The sequence below is a fragment of the Nomascus leucogenys genome, chromosome 9, assembly GCF_006542625.1.
Source record: "Nomascus leucogenys isolate Asia chromosome 9, Asia_NLE_v1, whole genome shotgun sequence".
Taxonomy (NCBI): Eukaryota; Metazoa; Chordata; class Mammalia; order Primates; family Hylobatidae; genus Nomascus; species Nomascus leucogenys.
In genome coordinates this window covers 31790210-31811383 of record NC_044389.1, presented here as the reverse complement: position 1 = coordinate 31811383, position 21174 = coordinate 31790210, and the positions used below count along the sequence as shown (strand labels likewise).

At 36.4% G+C, this 21174-nt stretch overlaps 1 protein-coding gene across 12 annotated transcripts in view; it reads left to right on the top strand.

Moving 5' to 3' along the window:
* The window catches only part of SMG7 (SMG7 nonsense mediated mRNA decay factor), an 81884-nt gene that overhangs the window by 31412 nt on the left and 29298 nt on the right, over window positions 1-21174 (top strand). For all 12 annotated transcript variants that reach the window (XM_030818773.1, XM_030818774.1, XM_003264442.3 and 9 more), the window contains 3 exons: window positions 8976-9007; window positions 11956-12073; window positions 13770-13902. In XM_030818773.1, the coding sequence (XP_030674633.1) occupies window positions 8976-9007; window positions 11956-12073; window positions 13770-13902 (283 nt within the window). The remainder of the gene's footprint in view (window positions 1-8975; window positions 9008-11955; window positions 12074-13769; window positions 13903-21174) is intronic.

Sequence of the window (21174 nt, the reverse complement as noted above, 5' to 3'; positions counted from 1 at the left end):
CCAGTGGCTCATCTTTTTAGTTGTATTCTAGGCATATGTCTATCCTTGCACTGAACTTTTATTGTATTGAAATTATGTACATGCCTTTGTATCTGTCACCTTACCTAGAGTTCCTTAAAAGTAGGTATCTGCCAGTGTTATCATTTTGACTATTTAGAGTAAAAAAAAAAATTACTTACTGGTAGTATTTCCTTTTTTGAATTATCAGTTTGGTCTTCTGCTGATTTTTCTGTTGATATCTTTCTTTCTTTCTTTCTTTCTTTCTTTCTTTCTTTCTTTCTTTCTTTCTTTCTTTCTTTCTTTCTTTCTTTCCTTCCTTCCTTCCTTCCTTCCTTCCTTCCTTCCTTCCTTCCTTCTTTCTTTCTTTCTTTTTTGAGACTGAGTCTCGCTCTTGTTGCCCAGGCTGTAGTACAATGGTGTGGTCTCAGCTCACCTCCCATCTTTCGGGTTCAAGCAATTCTCCTGCTTCAGCCTCCCGGGTAGCTGGGATTACAGGCACCCGCCACCATGCCCAGCTAATTTTTATATTTTTAGTAGAGACAGTTTCACCATGTTGGCCAGGCTGGTCTCAAACTCCTGACCTCTGGTGATCTGCCTGCCTCGGCCTCCCAAAGTGCCGGGATTACAGGCATGAGCCACAGCACTTGGCCAATATATTTATGTATTAATTTTTCCATTTTGTCTAGTCCACGTGGCTCTTAACACTTTCTCTGCATTCTTTTCTTTGTCATTTTGTAATTATCCCAAATATTTACCATTCTCCTCAGCTTATCCCCCTCTTACTTTCAGACACAGATCGGATCTGCCTTATCTCTGAAATTGAGGAAATACAGCTGTAAATTCTCCTGACATCTCCCTACCCCCAGTATTTCCTAGTTCTAACACATTTCTATTTAACCTTACCAACCTCCAATTTTATCCTGACTCTTTTTCAAGGCCAGTCCTCTTCCCATCTTAATAATACCATTCTTATTTCCTTCTATCTCTTCCAGAACAGGGCTGTCAGTTTTATTTTCTCCTATTTTTTATTTTTTATATTTTATATTTCTCCTTCTTCAACCTATTCATTTCTCCCAGTTTCTTTCCTTTATTCTAAACACTCCCAGGGGTCTCCCATTGGGAGAAAAGAAAAAAAGAAGAAGAAACTTCTGTTTAGCCATGGCCTCCATCTCTGTCTCTTTACACAGCCCAGCATCCTAAGAGTTGACGTAAACTTCTCCCTCTTATTTGTTCCTCAACCTCCTGCATCCTGATACAATCTTTTCTCTGGCAAGGCTATCATTTACCCTTATTTCACCAAATCCGACACACTTTCCAGTCCTTATTTACCTCATAGTACTTTGCTGCTGCCTGTGATATTGATGACTACTCTTCCATTTTGTTCTCTTATTTTCTATACTCCACTCTTCCCCTGCTGTCATACTATTCACCGATTTCTTCTTGGTGTTCTTCATGGAGTGTCTTTCATCTGCCCTTTAAAAATGATAACAGAGAACTAGCTCCACCCTTCTGAGTTTGTGGGCAGTTACATTTACTCTCATGGTTTTAACTGCCATCAGTGTACTGATCACGTCAGTGCTGTATCCCTAGTCTCAAGTCTCCCCTGTGCTTGATACTTATCTCTGAATGCCTGCTTACGCATTTATTAATTCAACAAATTGAACACGTTTTTAGTGAACAGCTGCCACGGTCAAGGCATTATTGTAGGTGTTATGGGTATAGCCTTGAACACTATCTTTTTGCATTCTCTACCTTCTCATATACCCAGCTGGCCAAACTAACAATCTGGGAGTGACAGACTCTTTCCTCTGCTTTATCTTCCTTTCTTTTGGCTTAACTTACCAGGTATTTCTTGAATCTGGGTTTTTCCATTCATCTGTATTACCACTTCCTTACTTCAGTCTTAATATCTATAGTAATCTTTCTAAAATGTAAATCTAACAATGCTATGCTCTTGCTTTAAATTCAGCACTGGTTTCCTATTAAAGGACAGAATCTAAACTCCAAGGCATGTCATGCAAGTCCTCTCACAATTTGCTTTGTCTGGATTCTTCAGCTTCATTATCTGTGGCTTTCTGCCTTGCATTTGATGCTCACTCACTAGCTTAGCCTTTCTTTTTATTGTTCTGTTATTTCTTCTGCTTGGAAGAATAACTCCTTCTCATCCTTTGAAGTTCTCAGACCAGTGTTGGTCCTTAATAAAACTAGGTACACATTTTTAAATAATATAAATTATGGAGCGAATGTTGTGGTATAGAGTATTGTAGTGTTGGGAGATTTGAAAATCCTTCATGAGCCCTAAAGTGCTGTAAAGAGAAAGCAAATTAGTATTTTTATTAACGTGTGCAAGAAAAACTCCTTTAGGAGTAGCATCTTCTGTAGATTTTCTTTTCCAAATGAAATTCAACAGTAGAGCAGTATGATTTATTTTTCTCTGATTAATATTGTGAGACTTGATGTTTGTGTGGGTGTAAGCATGTGCACATTAAGTGCATGCTTACTTTATGTCTGGCCAATTATTCAGCATAAATAATTATGATTAGATTATTGTGTTTATGGTTATGATTGAGAAATGCTGTTATTATCCCAAGTATTCCTTAGAACTCTGTGAAACAAGTGAACAAATAACTTGTGGCTTTTGGTTAAATTTCTTAAAAAAAAACAAAAAAAACTCCCAGCGTGTTCTCTCAAAATAAAAGAGAGTGATTTACTTTTCCTTAGCAGCTGTGAGTTTAGAAGATGTTGAGTTATATTCCTGAATTCTGCTCAAAGGGGATCGGGAGTTCAGGCAGAAGGAATCTCCCATTTTATGTGCCCTGATTTGGAAATATTTTACATTTTTAAACCACGAATCTTAGACTATATATTCTTTTTTTTTTTGGAGACGGAGTCTCACTCTGTCACCTAGGCTGGAGTGCAGTGGCGTGATCTTGGCTCACTGCAACCTACGCCTCCCAGGTTCAAGTGATTCTCCTGCCTCAGCTTCCAGAGTAGCTGGGACTACAGGTACATGCCACCACGCCAGGCTAATTTTTGTAATTTTAGTAGAGACGAGGCCCTGCCATGTTGGCCAGGCTGGTCTTGAACTCATGACCTCAGATGATCTGCCCACCTCAGCCTCCCAAAGTGTTGGGATTACAGGCGTGAGCCACTGCTCCCAGCCGTTAGGCTATATATTCTTAAAAGAGATTATCCTGTATTTGTTACCTAGCATTGTTACATAAGTGCTATATATAATCAAGATATTTGTTAAAGAAGATAACCCAAATTTTAGTATTTTCCTCTAGTAACATTATTTGAAAAATTATCATAAAATGGTTAAGTATTGAAAGCCCCAGTTCTATGGGTTGTTACTATCAAACATTTCAATTTTTTTTTTCTTGTACTCTTGTGTAGGAGAGGAACTATTATATAATATCATAAAATGATGGTTAGGAGTTATACTCTGGAGCCATATTGATTATGCTACTTCTACTACTTACTATGACCTTAACTAACGATACTACTTAACCTCTGTCTCCTTGGGTTTCTTGAACTATGAAGTGGGAACAATAACAGTACTTAGTGTGAAGTAAATAATTTATGTAAAGCTCGTAGAACAATGGCAATAGTAAATGCTACATACAGTGTTAGCTGTACCTATAGGCACTATGGTATCTATATATATTCTAATGTACCTAGTACCTATACTACCTCTACTATAGTACCTATAGTATAGTATATAGTACTGAGTGCTTAGAATGCATTAAGTGTTTTATAGATGTTGATTATTCCACGAGTATTTATTGTTTCAGTTTATTAGCTTTCAACATAGTTGGCTGTCACTGAATGTTCCATATTTTATTCAGCCTTTTAATGACTTTTTCTTTTTTTATTGCTTGATAGAATTGCTTAATTTTTCCTATTATTTAATAACTAAGACAATATATTTCGATAGCTATGTTTAATAGTGTCATTTTGTTATTGAAAACATGGTGATTTTATTCTTGGTTCATTCATTATTTTCATTAATTCCTTCAGCTTAAAGAATTAAAAGGAATTCATGTTGCCATACCCTCTACCAAGAGAAAACATTTTAAAATTCTTGCCTCTCTGTATGAGCATTGGCTGTAAACTTTTAATGTTAATTCATTGATGGTCTTTATAACAAAACCATAGAACAATTGAGGTATAGTATTTTTTTTTCTTCTTCTTTGGAGGCAGAGTCTCACTCCACTGCCCAGGTTGGAATGTGGTGGCACAATCACGGTTCACTGCAGCTTCAGAACTCCTACACTCAAGCAATCCTCCCACCTCAGGCTCTTGAGTAGCTGGGACTACAAGTGCACACCACCACGCCAGCTAATTTTTTATTTTTTGTAGAGATGAAGTCTTCCTCTGGTGTCCAGGCTGGTCTTGAACTCCTGGCTCCAGTGATCCTCCTGCCTTAGCCTCCCAAAGTACTGTGATTACAGGTGTTGAGCCACCATGCCTGGCCTATTTTTTCTTTATAAAGTAAAATAATGATATAGCCAATTTTGTGCTAATCTATTAAAGCATTTATATAAGGTTACATATCCACTGATTTGATTTCTCATATATTGTACACTGTTTTTTAAAAAGAAAGCTAATAATTGCTTAGGGGTGGGAAGATAGAGATTCCTCTTCTTGTGAGGCAATAACTCTTAGCTTAACCCTCCCACCTGTCTAAATGGATATTTTGGGGATACAGAAAAAAAAAGTTAGTGGATAATAGTATATAAGCCAAACTTTGTTTTAAAGAGTTTGCCACTAGATTCTATCAAAAACATAGCATGGCCTGCAAGTACTGTTTCTAATTATATAAGACTGTATTTTTTAAGATAGTCCACTTTGTGACGAGATCAAGATATTAACTAATAAAAACAGACTTTTACTCTGCAGACACTATTGTTGATGATTCCTTATAACCATAATTTGGTTTGGGAACTTAAAGAAGTTTTACTTCTTGTTCTTTTCATCAAATATTCCTTAGAGCAGGAGGTGGCAAACTTTTTCTGTTAAAGGATCAGATAGTAAATATTTTAGGGTTGGTGGGCCATGTGGTTGTTGTCTCAACTCTCAACTCTGCCTTGGTAGCTGAAAACAGCCACAGACAACACGTAAATGAACGTGTGTGGCTGTGTTCCAATAAAACTGTCTTCACAAAAATAGATCCAGGATGAAAGGGAATTTCATCCACAAGCTGACCACTGCATTTGAGTATCTTGTGGTCCTTTTGATAAAAATTTCAGATATAATCTATTTCCTTTATGAACAGATCTTTTAATTTAGGCTAATTGACTTAAATGTTAATGTTCCTAGATAGGCCAACATTAGCTTTTTATGTCATATAATTTTGTTATTCTACTTTGAAAGACATAGAAATAACTTGGACTTCGTGGAGTCATTTAAGAACAAAATTTGTACCTAATTGTACCTGACTGCTTTGTGACTGGAAGAATTATTTTACATCTCGGATCTTCAGTTTTTCCATTTATAAAACAGGAATAAGTATAGCTATCCCATAGGGTTGTTATATTTTCCATTTAGCTGTCTTTATCAATTCAATTTAGCAAGGTTACTTTTAAAAAGAAAGCTAATAATTGTCATTATTAGAAAGCTAATAAAAGTAATTAACTTGTGCTTCTTTCAGAACCTAGGAAAGAACTGCCCAGAAATGAGCACCTCTACCTTTGTTATACTGAGGATTCAAAGCTGGAATTTCAAAATATTTTAACTTTTATGTCAGTTTTTGTGATATTTTTATATTTCTATTAGTGCTTGACTTTTTAGTTTTACGGTTTTTCTTGGACAGATTATAGCATGGTAAAAATAACAGAGTAGAATTTTAGATCTGTGTTTATCAATGGAAGCCTGCTCCAGAGTCTGCAAGAACTATAGTTGATCACCTGACAGCTTATAAGAAAAGCAGATTGTTTGTAAATTACATTTCTATTATATACCCCATATAATCTTTGACTGGAAGTTGGTAACATCATTAGGTGGATGTTAGCATACTGAAATGTTACTTGTTCATCTTTACAAAACAAATCATGTTTGGAATGAGAAAACAACCTTTAGATGCATGATCCCAAGTATATATCCTGTATATACTTGAGTATAAATTTTTAGCTAACATAGAGAAGCATAGTAAAGTATATCCTTTGTAACTTCGCAACTCAGGGACAAAATGAAAGGTCATTCATTGAATCTAGTAAAGGTACGTAATTAACCCTAGCTTTCTCACTGTAAGGTTTATAAATTAGTACTCTCCAATAGGATTTTTCAGGGGAGGAGCGACATTTGTGACATCGGTAGGATAGGGTACATGGTATGCTTTATTAAATTGTATAATCTTAGGTTTTAAAGGCATAAGCCAACAGCTTTGCAAATATGTATGGTTTTTTTTTAATGGCAAAAGTTAACACCTGAAGTGAAGAGTGAAGTCAGGCTATATGGATAATGGAATTTGATATGATGTTACATTTTACGACTAAGTGTGGCTATTTGTTTAGTATTCTTCATTTATGTTGCTAGTTCTCATAGGGCTTATGGTTACCTCCTTAGTACTACATTGAGATTCTGTTGTTTGAAAGCTTAATTTTTAAAAAGATGTAAATATATTTTAAAGGCTAAGAGAATGAAAGGATTTGCTTTACATTTTAATGAAACTTAAATTTATTAGGTTGGTGCCAAAGTAATCATGGTTTTTGCCATGTTAAAAAATGGCAAAAACCGCGATTACTTTTTCATCAACCTAATACAATTAACATTAAATACTTAATAAATTATATAAAACAATATTTACAGTAAAAATTTTAAAACCTTAATATTCTCTAGCTTTCATGCTAAAAGTGCGGGCGCCTGTAGTCCCAGCTACTCGGGAGGCTGAGGCAGGAGAATGGCATGAATCCGGGAGGCGGAGCTTGCAGTGAGCCAAGATCGTGCTACTGCACTCCAGCCTGGGCAACAGAGCGAGACTCCGTCTCAAGGAAAAAAAAAAAAAAAAAGGAAATCTCAGCCTGGCATGGTGGCATGTGCCTGTAATCCCAGCTACTTTGCAGGCTGAGGCAGGAGGATCTCTTGAGCCCAGGAGTTGAAGACCATCCTGGGCAACAGCAAGGCCCAGTGTCTCTCTCTCAAAAAAAAAAAATCTCTCTAAAGTTTATATACCTACCTTCTTAAATAGAGTATATGAGTCTGATTTATACTGTTCCTCTCATTAAAAATACTGAGTGTCTGTTTTATGCAAGGTGCTGTGCTAGTAGACAAGGAGTTGTGATGAGCATTCTTAAAATCTGTAATATGAAGAAAAACTAGAAGTGCTGTGAGAGCATAAAATAGGAATGTCCTTAATGTAGATGGAGTTCAGCTGGGGCTTTCTGAAGCAGTAATGTTCTGACTGAGATAAAAGATGAGTGGTAATTAAGCAGACAAAGGGGGAAGAGGTGTAGCTAGCAGAGTCTTTTATAAAGACCCCTAGTGTGAAAGAAGCAGGGTGTACTGGAGAAACTAGAAGTCCAGTCCAGAAGTCCAGAAATGAGCCCGGAGATCAAGGAGTGAAGAGTAGTGGAAGTAGAGTTCAGAGACTGTCGAATGTCATAGGACAGTTTAGATTTTGTTCTTTACCCTCAGAGTAGTGGGAAGTCATTAAAGTGTTTTAAAAGGACAATTGATAGATCAGATTGGCATTTTTAAAAGATCCCTCTGACAGCTATTGGGAGAACAGAATGAAATGGGGCAAGAATGAAGTGGAGGAAACAAAGCCAAGGATGGTTCTTTTTTTTTTTTTTTTTTTTTTTTTTTGAGACGGAGTCTCACTCTGTCGCCCAGGCTGGAGTGCAGTGGCGCGATCTCGGCTCACTGCAAGCTCCGCCTCCCGGGTTCACGCCATTCTCCTGCCTCAGCCTCTCCAAGTAGCGTGAATGAGAGTGGCTGAAGAAGAAATGAAGAGAAATCAACAGATTCAAGATATAGTTAGTAGATAACGTTTTTTGGAGTTGATAGATGTTAGGGGTTTGGGAGAAAGTTGTCATTGAGGACTTCCAGGTTTCTTCCTTCCACAATTGGAAAGCTATGATGCATTTGCTAAGATGAAAAAAACATTAGAAAGAGAACTAGAGATAGGGGATGGGAATGGGTCTTGAGTTCAGTTTTGGACCTCTTGAATACAGGCAATTCTTGACGAATTTGAGAAGGAAAAAAGAGGCAGCAGCTAGAGGGGAACATGGGGCAGAAGGTTTTTAAAATGTGTGAGATACTTGGACATGTTAAAATGCTGAAGAGAAGGAAAGATCCAAATGAAGTGAGAGAAGTCTCAAAATTGGTGCAAGGGATGGGGTAAATCAAAGGAACAGTCCTTAAGAAGAGTTAGCAAGAACATACCTAAGTGGAATTTTTGTTCTTAAATATTAAATAAGAGATGCAATACCTCTAGTGTTTTAACAAGAGAAAGTAAGAAGCAGGCTGTATAAATGTAGTACATATTTAGAAAGTGGGAATTGTTTTCCCTGAGGTATGGAACTGTCATTTGGAGGTGAGGAAGGGGCATAGGAATCAGTAGCTTGAGAAGAGGGGAAATTTGAAATAGTTATGGTGACTAGCGAATTGAGAAATGTAGTAGGATTTTTTTGGCAGCATTGAGAGAATTTTTAAAAAGTTAATGAATATCATTTAATATTATCTTAAGTAAATCACATGTGGAGGAAAACAGCAAGAAAGTGGACTCTACTTAGCAGAAGAGGTCACTTAACTTTTAAGTGGTCCTTAAACTTTTAAGTATTGGCATTAATTTGCCAAGACCTTGTGCTACACTGATGTTAAAATAGGGATGCTGTTTGCAGTGCCACAAATATAGCTGCTGTATATCCATATTGTAGTGTATGATTTCACCTAACTTTTAGTGTTATTTATATGTTAGTTAGGCCTTGTTTGTTTCTAACTGATACTCTTTTTCATTTTTTTTTTCTATCTAGGCAGGCAGAAGTCCTGAAGGCTGACATGACAGGTATTGGCTGGCTTACTTCTTTTTCACAACATATTTTATATATTAAGTTAATGGAACGATATCCTCTTTCTTATATTACGCACAGCACTAAATCCCATATTAGTTGCCAAAAGGGATGATCATTTACTATCTGCTTTAAATATTTATTGTTTATGTAGTTTGAATTCTTGCTTAAATAACTGTTGGGAATTGCATATATTAATATATGGTATACTGAATTGAATGTTACCTAATTTAGTTTATATAATCACTTAATTTTTATGAAACTTTTTATTAATGATTTAAGACATACAGAAAAAATAACATACCCCATGTAAACCAAAATATCTTACAGCGTTAGGCTAATATTTTTCCGGGAAAATGTTTTTTTATTCTATTGATAATTAACCAAACTTTAGTAGGTAAACCTTCAGAAAAAATATTTATAGAAAAATTCTATTAGAAGTCCTTGAAATTGAGTGAGCTACCTTGCTACCTTTCTTTTCTCCCATATCTTTGTTACTTTTTTCTTTTTTTTTTTTTTTGAGATGGAGTCTCACTCTGTCACCCAGGCGGGAATGCAGTGGCGCCATCTTGGCTCACTGTAACCTCCGCCTCCCTGGTTCAAGTGATTCTCCTGCCTCAGCCTCCTGAGTAGGTGTGATTACAGGCTTGTATTTTTGGTAGAGACGGGGATTCACCATGTTGGTCAGGCTGGTCTCGAACTTCTGACTTCATGATCCTCCTGCCTCAGCCTCCCAAAGTGCTGGGATTACAGGCGTGAGCCACTGCGCCTGGCCATCTTTGTTGCTTTAAATAATGGCTGAGGTCTTTTGAATAACTGCCAGACTTAGCCGTTGAAAGGGGTAAATGAGGCATGGTGCGGTGGCTCACGCCTGTAATCCCAGCACTTTTGGAAGCCCAGGTGAGTGGATCACCTGAAGCCAAGAGTTCGAGACCAGTCTGGCCAACATAGTGAAACCCTGTCTGTATTAAAAATACAAAAATTAGCTGGGCGTGGTGGCATGCACCTGTAATCCCAGCTACTCTGGAGGCTGAGGCAGGAGAATCACTTGAACTGGGGATGTGGAGGTTGCAGTGAGCAGAGATCATGCCCCTGCACTCCAGCCTGGGCGACAGAAAAAGACTCCATCTCAAAAAAAAAAAAAAAAAGAGTAAATGATTTAAATACAAAATTAGGAAATATGTTGTAATCACCATATACTAATCAGTATGCCCTCCGTAACAGCATATGCCATCCTAAAATGTAATAAGAGGGATATGTACTAGTGAATCTTACTCTAATTTCTGAATAATTTAGTTCTGCAGTGAAATTCACACACAAAAAAAGAATTAAACAGCATACCTGCCAATATTTACAAAGAGGAAAAGGACTATTAAAATATATTTTTGTCAACTCTAGAGTCACTTAGGCTAATGTCCTAAGAGTTCATGGATAATCTCATGTCATCTTGTTCAAGGAAAAGTGTGTTGGGGGTTGATAGCTTATATATTTACTCAGTAATAGGTACTACTCAGTTCTTTCCATTATTAACAGATTTGTCATCATCTATATTGTGTATATCAGTGTCTGCTCTGAGTTACTGTATTATGCTCTTGAATTGGCATTGAAAACAATCTATTGTGTGATGAAAACAGAACATGGAGCAATATCAAGCTATCTGTACCATTTACCTTTTCTTAGACATTGAACAACCTTAGTAAATGGTCTTAGGGTTTGACCTTTATAGGGGACCTTTGGCTGCCCAGAAACTTTAAGTAAGATAATAAGTCTACTCATTTGAATGACGGTCTTGATAAATGAGAATTAGTAATCTTTTACACTTCTTTTTCTTGCCATAAGTGAATTAAAGCAGGGTTGACTAAATCTATTAGTGATTAATAATTTCACTAGGGATGAGGAGCTGATAGTAAACTCTATTCTTACTAGCCTGTAAACTGTTAGGAGCATTAACTCAAATCTAGGAGATTCTCTTTGCAAAATAGGATTGTGGTGGCTATAGATACTAATAGCAAACCTAAAGAAGAGTGATGATTATGCCATTGTGTAGCAGCAAAACGAAGTAGCCCAGCTAGTTATGGGAAATATATAATTGAAAAGTCCATTATTAAGTTTACCTGCTGAGGGAGCTTACTGTCATTTATTGCAATTATAATCCCAGTGATCGCAAAGGTTAATGTGCCTTGCATGGCTCTGGCAGACAGCATGGCCCCAATTTTGTATTATGTGTAGTCATAGCCTGACTTTCTGATTACATTCTACACCCAGTCTCTTATCTGACCTCTTTAGCAATTTAATCCCAGTCTTCTAAGTCTTCGTTTACGTTAAATGACTAACGTGGATTGCTCACAAAAGTATCTTGGAAAACAGTCTACCACTCATTAAAATAATACTGTCATGGCTTATTCGGTCAATATATTGAGAGAGGAGTAACGGCAGAATACCAAAGCAACTGCTGGATAGTCAGCTGATGTGAGAATTCTGTAAGGACATTTGTGGGAGTTCTCAAAAAAAAAAAAAAAAAAAAGAAAAAGTTGCTTTGGAAAAAGAGATACAGTATGAGAGTAAACAGACCAACTTGACAGTCTGTTATTTCAAATGGGTTGGCTTACTGTAAGGCATATAGTTTCCTGTTATATGAAAAGGCAGAAATACAAACAAAAAGCAAAAGGCAAACCATTCTTTTTTTTTTTTTTTAGCCCTTTTCATTTCATGATGTTATTTCAAAACTAAAAACAGAAGCATTGTAAACCAGACTTAGTCGTTAGTCAAAAGGTGAAAGTCATTTGAAATATAGTAGTATAAAACTTCTGCAGCATTCTATGGAATATATTTAGAGCAGGTTTTGCCTTGGGGATGGAGCAGGAAGGAGTCACTGGTGTGGTATAGTGGTTTTAACTGTTGGGGTTTATCTATTTACTGTTATGTTTTTGTTTTTGTTACTCAGATTCTAAGCTGGGTCCAGCTGAAGTCTGGACATCCAGGCAGGCTCTGCAGGACCTGTACCAGAAAATGCTAGTCACTGATTTGGAATACGCTTTAGACAAGAAAGTAGAACAGGATCTGTAAGTATTACCTATCACTTGGGAAGTCCCTGTAAGATCAAGAATTTCACCAAGACTTTAAAACAGTTTGGTTGGTTATTTATTTTTCAACCTATTGCAGAATAAACTTTTTCAGTGGAAAGAAAAATTCTAGTATTTGTGATATTTGGCCATTGGTATTATTTCAAATACAGTCTTTGGAGGTAAGAAGAGAAATGTTTAGAGTTGAATTCTATTAAGGTCATTGGGGCAGCTCTTTTAGGGCCTGTCAAAAAAAAAATATCTATTTCAAATACTAAGAGTGTTTGGATTGTCTGTGGTCAGTCTTATAATTAAGCCGCGATTTAAAAGAAAAATACAAGAATAGGCTTTAGAAAAATCTTTCTTTGTTAAACGTGATTCTGTAATTTATCTGTCAGGAAAATGTATTTGCGTTATAAGGAAAGTTCCTTCTTTTAATTAAATAAGTTGGTAGTATTTCCTCCCCCCACCCCCAATAAAATGAAAGATTTTGTGTATTTAGGCTTTTCCGCTTGTTCTTTCTGTGAGGGGCAAAATGGCAGATAACCAGATTCCCAAGTGAGTAATTGTCTTTTGTGGAAGGCTTTGCCTTATAAATTGGAATAGGGACATTAGCCTGATAGAAATTTAAAAATCAATTAAGAGTACTTTGTCTACTAATGTCCATTACCCTAAGTTTTGGTGAAGATTAGTTTTTTCTATTATTTACATCTGCTTTAGATACTTTATATTTTTAAGAAGTCTAGTAATACAGCTAAATTACAACCATCAAAATCCTTATCCTGTGATGTTAGAGTCAAGGATAAGATGTCATCACAAATGCTGAGGGAAGTGATTGTCCTCCTAAGTCATTAAAAAGCCTAGTGCTCTAGAGCCTCAGAAGCTGATGTTGATAGAGAATTAGGTACTTCCATGCTTTCCAGATAGGTTGTAAACCTCTTATCTGTGTTTGCTTCCTTTAATCAGGCCAGTAATATCTTCCCTTTGTTCTAGTTTTTTATTCCCCACTGTGGTTCTCAGGTTAGAGAGTGACTGTATTCATCATAACTGGACTTAAACTGATTCCATATATAACTAGATTAAATAAAAGCATTTTATAACAGGATTTTGGTATGGCGTATTTCAGCATTATATTGTTTCTTATTTTAAATAGCCAGATTTGAAATGTGGCTTATATTTCAATCACAAGAGAAATAAACGAAACTATTAAATAGCAGTGAAACTGAATGCTCTGGGAAATAACTTTTGGGGAAGTAAGAGATATGGCTTACTATTTACAAAATCCGCGCCCCCCCCACTCCCATATACATGTCACTTGTTAGGGTATATCACATTTGGCACTATATGTAGAAATTTGTTAATACCTTATTTTTACTTTGATCTTGCCACCATTGTTCTGAATTTCTACTGGGATTCCTAACTAAACTCTAGTAGTTCTAAAAGATTAATAGCTGAAGCCACAATCTGATTATTTGAACATTTGGTAAGTGTTTACTAAGGTCAGTTGGATTCTACTGCATGTCTAGTCTTGTTCAAAGGGAAGCATAAAGTTATTTAAATAAATGAATAACTTTAATGCAGGTTTACTGTCTAGTGTGGTATAATTATAACAGACAGTTCTTTCTTGTTCTCAGGGGGACCAGTGTCTGCCCAGTGAGTCACTGCTATACCAAATAGAATTACATTTTGTTTTCAGCTGGAATCACGCCTTTAAGAATCAGATCACAACACTACAAGGCCAGGCAAAGAATCGAGCAAATCCGAATCGGAGTGAAGTTCAGGCAAACCTTTCTCTGTTCCTAGAGGCAGCTAGTGGCTTCTATACTCAGGTGAGTTCTGCATTGTATACCAGTTTTCTTACTATTAGTGGTAAATATTCTGCTCTTTGTACACAACGCATGTAAACAATTCTTGTAACCACTATGTGGGCCATCCAGGGATTGATCACCTATAATCTTGTCTTTTTTGGAGACAGAGTCTGACTTTGTCACCCCAGGCTGGAGTATAGTGGTGCCGTCATGGCTTCCTGCAGCCTCAGCCACCCTGGCTGAAGTGATCCTCTCACCTCAGCCTTCCCCAGTAGCTGGGACTAAGGTGCACACCAACATGCCTGACTAATTTTTGTATTTTTCGTAGAGATGGAGTCTCACTATGTTGCCCATGCTAGTCTTGAATTCGTGGGCTCAAGTGATCCGCCCACCTCAGCCTACCAAAGTGCTGGGATTACATACCTAAGCCACTGTGCCCAGCCTATAATCTTAATGCAAATGTCCATAAGACCTTTAAAAAAAAAAAAAAAAAACACTGTACTTTTAAAAAGGTTGATGTTTAGCTTAAAGGTTGGAAGTTTAACTGTATGAATATACAAGGGATAATTGAGCACGAAACATTAGTGAAACAGTGGAAGTAGTCAGTTACAAGTGGTATTAGAGGAAATGTGAATTTATGGATATAGCTATAGTCATTAAAATAATAGCTATGTGGTGCCAGATAAGAAATAGTCAAAATTTGTAATATCAAGTGAGTTTTCATAGTATTATTTATACAATGGAATTTATCTGGATTTTGAGATGTTATTAAACTAAGAAGTAGAGTAGCTTTTCCTCTGTTTGAATAATAAGCTATTATTCATTGTCCCCAGAGATTTTCTTTTTCCTTAGTGACATCCTGATAGAACTTCTAAATCAGGCAAAGTAAAAGAATAAATAAATCTTATTTTTGACCATGGAATTTTCTTTAAGCAGAATCTGTTAGAAAATTACCATGTCATCCATTTGTAGTAGCATTTGTAATTAACAAAATTTTTGTATATAAATTAGTATCTTATAATGAATGTTAAGACAGGGTTTTGAGAATCTGGCACTGAAAGAAATGTTTGGCCAGTTCTCACTATAGTACTGCCTGACCATTGCTGCCTATATTTTGGCCTCATTTTGATTTTATCATTTCTTTGAATGAAGAAAAAAGAATCTCTACTGGGTGCAGTGGCTCAGGCCTGTAATCACAACACTTTGGGAAGCTGAGGTGGGAGGATCACTTGAGCCCAGGAATTCAGGTGGGTTGTGGTGGTGCCTGCCTGTAATCCCAGCTACTCCAGAGGCTGAGGCAGGAGGATCACTTGAGCCCAGGAGTTTGAGGCTGCAGTGAACCGTGATTGTGCCGCTGTACTCCAGCCAGAGCAACAGAGCAAGACCTGTCTCAAAAAAAAAAGAATCCCTGTGTTGGAACCATTCAAATAACTGTCATTTCTGAGATTATTTATGTTTTACTTAGACTAAAACATTCATCAGAGTTCATTTTTGAAAGAACTGAAGTATGGTTCTTAGTCTCAAAATTTATTTTTAAATTTATGCCAACTTCTAGCAGCAACCAAAAAGTTGATACTTTTGGAGAGGGAATGCTTCTCGAGAGAGGGATTGGTCCTTAAAGCAGATGTTAAAGATTAATTCATTTTACAAGTAGCTGTCAAAATGCTACTATTTGTAAGGCACAATACTAGATGCTGAGGATATAGAGGGAAATTAGACAGAATCTTTACCTTCATAGAAATATCTAGACTAAATGAAAAGATGGATACGTTAATAGATATATTTGTTTTCTTTTCTGCTTGTAAAAATAATGCATACCAATTTCAAGAAATTCGTGAATTACACAAAGTCCCAAAAAGTTCATTAATCCTCCCATTCTGGATAAATTGCCACTTTAATATATACTCTTCTTGTGTTTTTATACTTTTTTGCATATTTAAGACCACTCTGTATATCCATTTTTGTATCTGTTTTATAAACATAATGTAAGCTTTTCCTTGTTAGCAGTTTAGCATTTTTGTGTATAAAGCATTTTCTCTAATACTGTATTATTTCCTGAGGACCAGTTGTTCAAATTGAAATCATTAGAAAGTTTAAAGTGAAAGTTTAAATACTGTTGACACCATTTTGTTGTTTTCCCAAAAGGTCATCATTTATAACATTTTTCACTAGTTTCTTCTGTTGTCCTTTCATTTTATTTATAGTTGTTTGAAGTACAGAAGTTACCAGGATTTTTTTTTTTTTGCAATACCTTATCCTTTGTCCATAGATCACTGCATATTTAATAATGAGGGAAATAATCACATTTAAGGAAACAAATAGATATTATAATTCAAATCTTAACATTTGGAAACACCACCAATGTTCTACAAGAGAATAGTTAAATTATGGCATAACTGTAGAGTGGAAACATGAAATGATTACAGGTTGGTATTTATCAAGATTTTATAAGATGAAAAGATTGTTGTTAAGTGAAAATCATATAAAATTATATATATATAATTTGATTCTACATGTTAATTGAGTAGTCTCAGTTCAGTGGGATATTAACGAAAATGATAACTTTTTTTTCAATCACTGCTTTCAACTATGCTCTGTTGGAGTCCCAGATTCCCATCATTTCTTGGACAGATTCTATAACATTCTGGTTGCTTTCCATTTTTGAAGCATAAATCAGTTTTAAAACCTTAGTTTTGTTTCTGATTCAAATCTCGTTTCCTTCCCCCATGAATAGAAGCTAGAACTGGGAACATGACTAAAGTAGGGGGAGTAGGAAGGAGGTGGTGCAGCTGGCTCTGTTGGGAGTAAGGGGAAGGCATCTACCTTCTGCAGTACATTTTTATAATAGCCATTATATAGATTGGTTTGTCATCTTGAAAAATGATTCTTAATCTTTTTTCATTACATGACATACATGTGATATATTCCCAAGGGTTTAACTAGACATTGGTAAATCAAAACAGATCTGTAAGGAAGTAAAGGAAGAATCATGATTTTTATTGAGGGGGTATGGTATTTGTAAAAACATTTTATAAGCAAGGGAATAATAAAATCATTTAAATGTCTCAAAAATTGTTTTTTAAAGGGAAAATATGGATACTCTTTGAATTTTTTTTAAATTTTTTATAATAAGCATTGATTCTCCCCAACTGCATTCCACAGGCAGTGATTGAGCAATTATGATAATTGTAGAATAAGCATCAATAAACGTCTTTATTTTCACATTATGCTATCAGTTAACAATATTAATAGGACTTTTCACTTGCTTTTTTTTTTTTTTTTTTTTTTTAAGACTGAGTCTTGCTCTGTTGCCCAGGCTGGAGGCTGGAGTGCAGTGGTGCAGTCTCTGCCACTGGAGTGCAGTGGCGCTCATTGCAACCTCCGCCTCCTGGGTTCAAGCGATTCTTCTGCCTCAGCCTCCCGCATAGCTGGGATTACAGTTGTGCACCATCACATCCAGCTAATTTTTGTATTTTTAGTAGAGATGGACTTTCGCCATGTTGGCCAGGCTGGTCTCAAACTTCTGACCTCAGGTGATCCACCCACCTCTGCCTCCCTAAGTGCTGGGATTACAGGCGTGAGCCACCGCACCTGGCCTCACTTGCATTTTCATATTGTCTTTAATCAATAATTGAAACAGATAATGGTGTTACTAACAATAATGTTCCACAAATCTTTCTTGATTACATGCAGTGCATATTAGCGCCAGATTGAGAAAGTAGACAAATTCCAGATTGTTATATGGCCTTATAAGCTAAGATGAGTTTTGAATTTTAATTGTAAGTGTAGTTGCAGGCCAGGCATGGTGGCTCATTCCTGTAATCCTGACACTTTGGGAAGCTGAGATGGGAGGATCACTTGAGACCAGACTGGGTAACATGGTGAGACCCTATTCTACAAAGAATCTAAAAATCAACCAGGCACGGTGGCGCACACCTGTAGTACCAGCTACTCTAGGAAGCTGAGGCAGGAGGATCACTTGAGCCCAGGAGGTTGAGGTTGCAGTGAGCCATATTTGCGCCACCCGCCTGGGTGACAGAGTGAGACCTTGTCTCAAAAAAAAAAAGAGTTGCAAGTCATTGGAGTTGGAAAGTAAGCAAAGGAAGAACATGATCAGATTTGCATTTTTAAACGATAACCCTGGATAAAGGGGTCAGCTATGGAAGTTAACTCTATTAATTCCTATTGGCCATACTTGGATTAGATGGATTGGATTGAATTTCTGGAATCAGAGTAAAGGAGGAGTCAAAGCAGATACAGTTATCAGTGTGAGCAGCTAGTCGAATGGTTGTACCATTTACTGAGATGGGAAACACTAGGGGGAAAGTAGCTTTTTCCCTGTTAAAGTAGATGCCTGTTTGACATCTAAGTAGAGATGTGAAATAAGCAATTGAATAAACAAGGTTGGAGCCCAGTGGAAACATCATGAAATCATAAAAATTTTATGATTATAGTAAAGAACCCTGACTTAGTCAGATGGTAACAGATTTAGCACAGGAGGAGCCACCATTGCAATCAAGAAAATGAGAGAGAGAAGGTGCCTTGGAAGCCAAAAGAAAAACATCTGAATAAGGAAGGGAGTCATCAGCCCTGTTGAGTGCTGCTGAGAATTAAAGTAAGATTTAAAGTGACCAATTAGGTTTAACAACATGGAAGTCATTGGTGAACTTAATGAATACCATATTTCTTCATTTCTAAAACTTTTTTTTTCATATTTTAACATATCTGAAATAGAGATAAGTTTATAACAGATTACAAGTGACCATATAACTTGTGGTTTTTTCTCAATATTATATAAGATGATGGTTCATCTTATAATTTATGGTGTCTTTGTATTGATGAAATGTAACTTCAGCGGAGTGTTGGGGATAGAAACCTGATTAGAGTGGATTGAGAAGAGACTAGTACTTGGTTATCCACAGTAACATTTTCTGTGAAGATAGTTTTTTAGTTTTTTTTTTTAAGAGACAGGCGCTCACTCTATCGTTTTGGCTGAGTGCAGTGCTTAATCATAGCTCACTGAAGCCTCAGACTCCGTGGCTCAAGTGATCCTCCCCCACCTCAGCCTCCCAAATACCTAGGACTACAGGCTCATACCAGCTACTTTTGTTTATTTTTTGTAGAACAGTGTCTCACTATGTTACCCAGGCTGATTTAGTTTTAACTTCTTAGCTACCATTTTGTTAACCAGTTAAAGCATGGGGCTTAAAGCAGAACCAAATTCCTGGTCAAAGTAAAGACATACCATTCTGCTGTAGGTTGTTTTTAAATATCAAAGAACAGAACGGTAGCCTTTATTCTAAGAAAATAGAAACCAAAAAGAAAGTATAATCACTGAGTTTCTGTATTAGTTTAAAAGGTAATATTCTATACCTTCATAATCAATCTTTCATTCTTGGCATGGAATAAACAGCTGAGGAGACAAGGGATAGTGTAAAAATTACTTGATAAATAGGAACCCAGAAACTGTTCTAGTACTGCTGTAGGGCTAATTGTGACTATTTGGACAAGTCACTACCTCTGTGGTGCTTAGCTTCCTGATTGTAAAAAAGAGAGTTGGCAAATGCTTGTAGGTTCATTTTCCAGTTTTATAGTTCCGTGATTATAATTTGGGGAGAACTAGAGGCATTAATATTCAGCTACAGCCTTAGGAATATCTCCCAGTCAATACTTCTGTATAATGAAGTAACTAAGTTCTTATCAGACTGAGGAAACTACTACAAAGTAATGTACATCAGGGTTAACCTATATGAAGGTAGGACATTGTTCAATTTATGAAACATCCTTTTCTCTTCTTTAGTTCCATCTTGTTACTGCCTCTAAACCAACTAGAGCTCTCTTTCTCAGAATCTTTGAGCCAGTAGGAGCTTTTCTGTCTGATATCACCACTTAAACTCTTGGGCTCAGGCAGAAATTTTATTACAAGACATTCTACATGATGTTCGAACCATACTTTTATTTCTTTTTTGTGATCTTTCTTTTTTGTTTTTGCTAGATGTGCAGCCTTGCCTAGTTTTCCAGTCTGTTTTTTCATTACCTGTTGAAGTCAGTTCTTTAACCCTCTCATGTTTCTTAGTTATCCACTTTTTTTTGTTTTTTTCATAATATATATGTATGCATGTGTGTGTGTATATATATATATACATATATATATACATATATATATATGTGTATATATATATATATATATGTATATATATATTTTGTTCCTGCCCTGTACCTTGTGCTTTTTCTATTTCTTAACCCATCCCGTTCAGGACATTAACTTATTTACCCTATTTTTTTATGTATTCATTTTATTTTATTTATTTATTTTTTAAGACGGGGTCTCTCTCTGTCACCCAGGCTGGAGTGCAGTGTATATCATAGCTCACTGTGGCCTGGAACTCCTGGGCTTAAGTGATCCTCCCGCCTCAGCCTTCCAAAGTACTGGGACTGTAGCACGGCATGCCTCCACACGTGTCTGATTTTTTATTTCACTTTATTTTCATTTTTATATTCATTCATTTATTTATTTTGTAGAGACAGATTCTTGCTTTGCCGCCCAGGCTGGTCTTGAACTCCTGACCTCAAGTGATCCTTCCGCCTTGACCTCCCAAAGTGTTGGGATTACAGGCATGAGCTACCATGCCTGGCCTTGTTTACCCAATTTTATGTTAGTGAATTTCTTGCCCATTACAAATGTACAAGTAAAGATGGAGTAAATAATTTCCATGCCCAGTGAGAAAGGGTACACAGAATTTATATTTAGTTATGGAGGTGATTTTTATCTTAGGAAAAAGGTAGCATGATTCAGATCCTTCTGAGTTGAGCCCTTAGGGTGTCTTATTTTGTATTTTGAATTCTGCACATGCCAGAAAGAGTGGTGATAGAATCAAAATATTTCTAATTCTATAACCTTAGTCTAGTCGCTTGATTATTTCTGCCTTCACATCCTCATCTGAAAAAAATTGAGCTTTATATCTATGTATACTGTGTTGCTACTAGTTTATCACAAGGATAAAGTGAGACAAATTTATCAGATAACCTAGGGAAATAAGTTATGTTATAAATGTAGAATATTCTGTTGGTTATATTGTGTATAGTGTTGTCTGTCCTTCTCCCCTTTCCCTTTCCCCTCTCCCTCCCTCTCTCCCCTCTACTTCTTTTTGTACCTGACTTGCCCATTTAGCTACAAGCTCTTGAAGGAAACATGTTTTCTTACTTATCTTTGTATCTTTCTTGTTGACTGGGTGTCTGATATACTAGCACATACTTGGATGAATATAATAATATTTGAATGACTGTATTTGT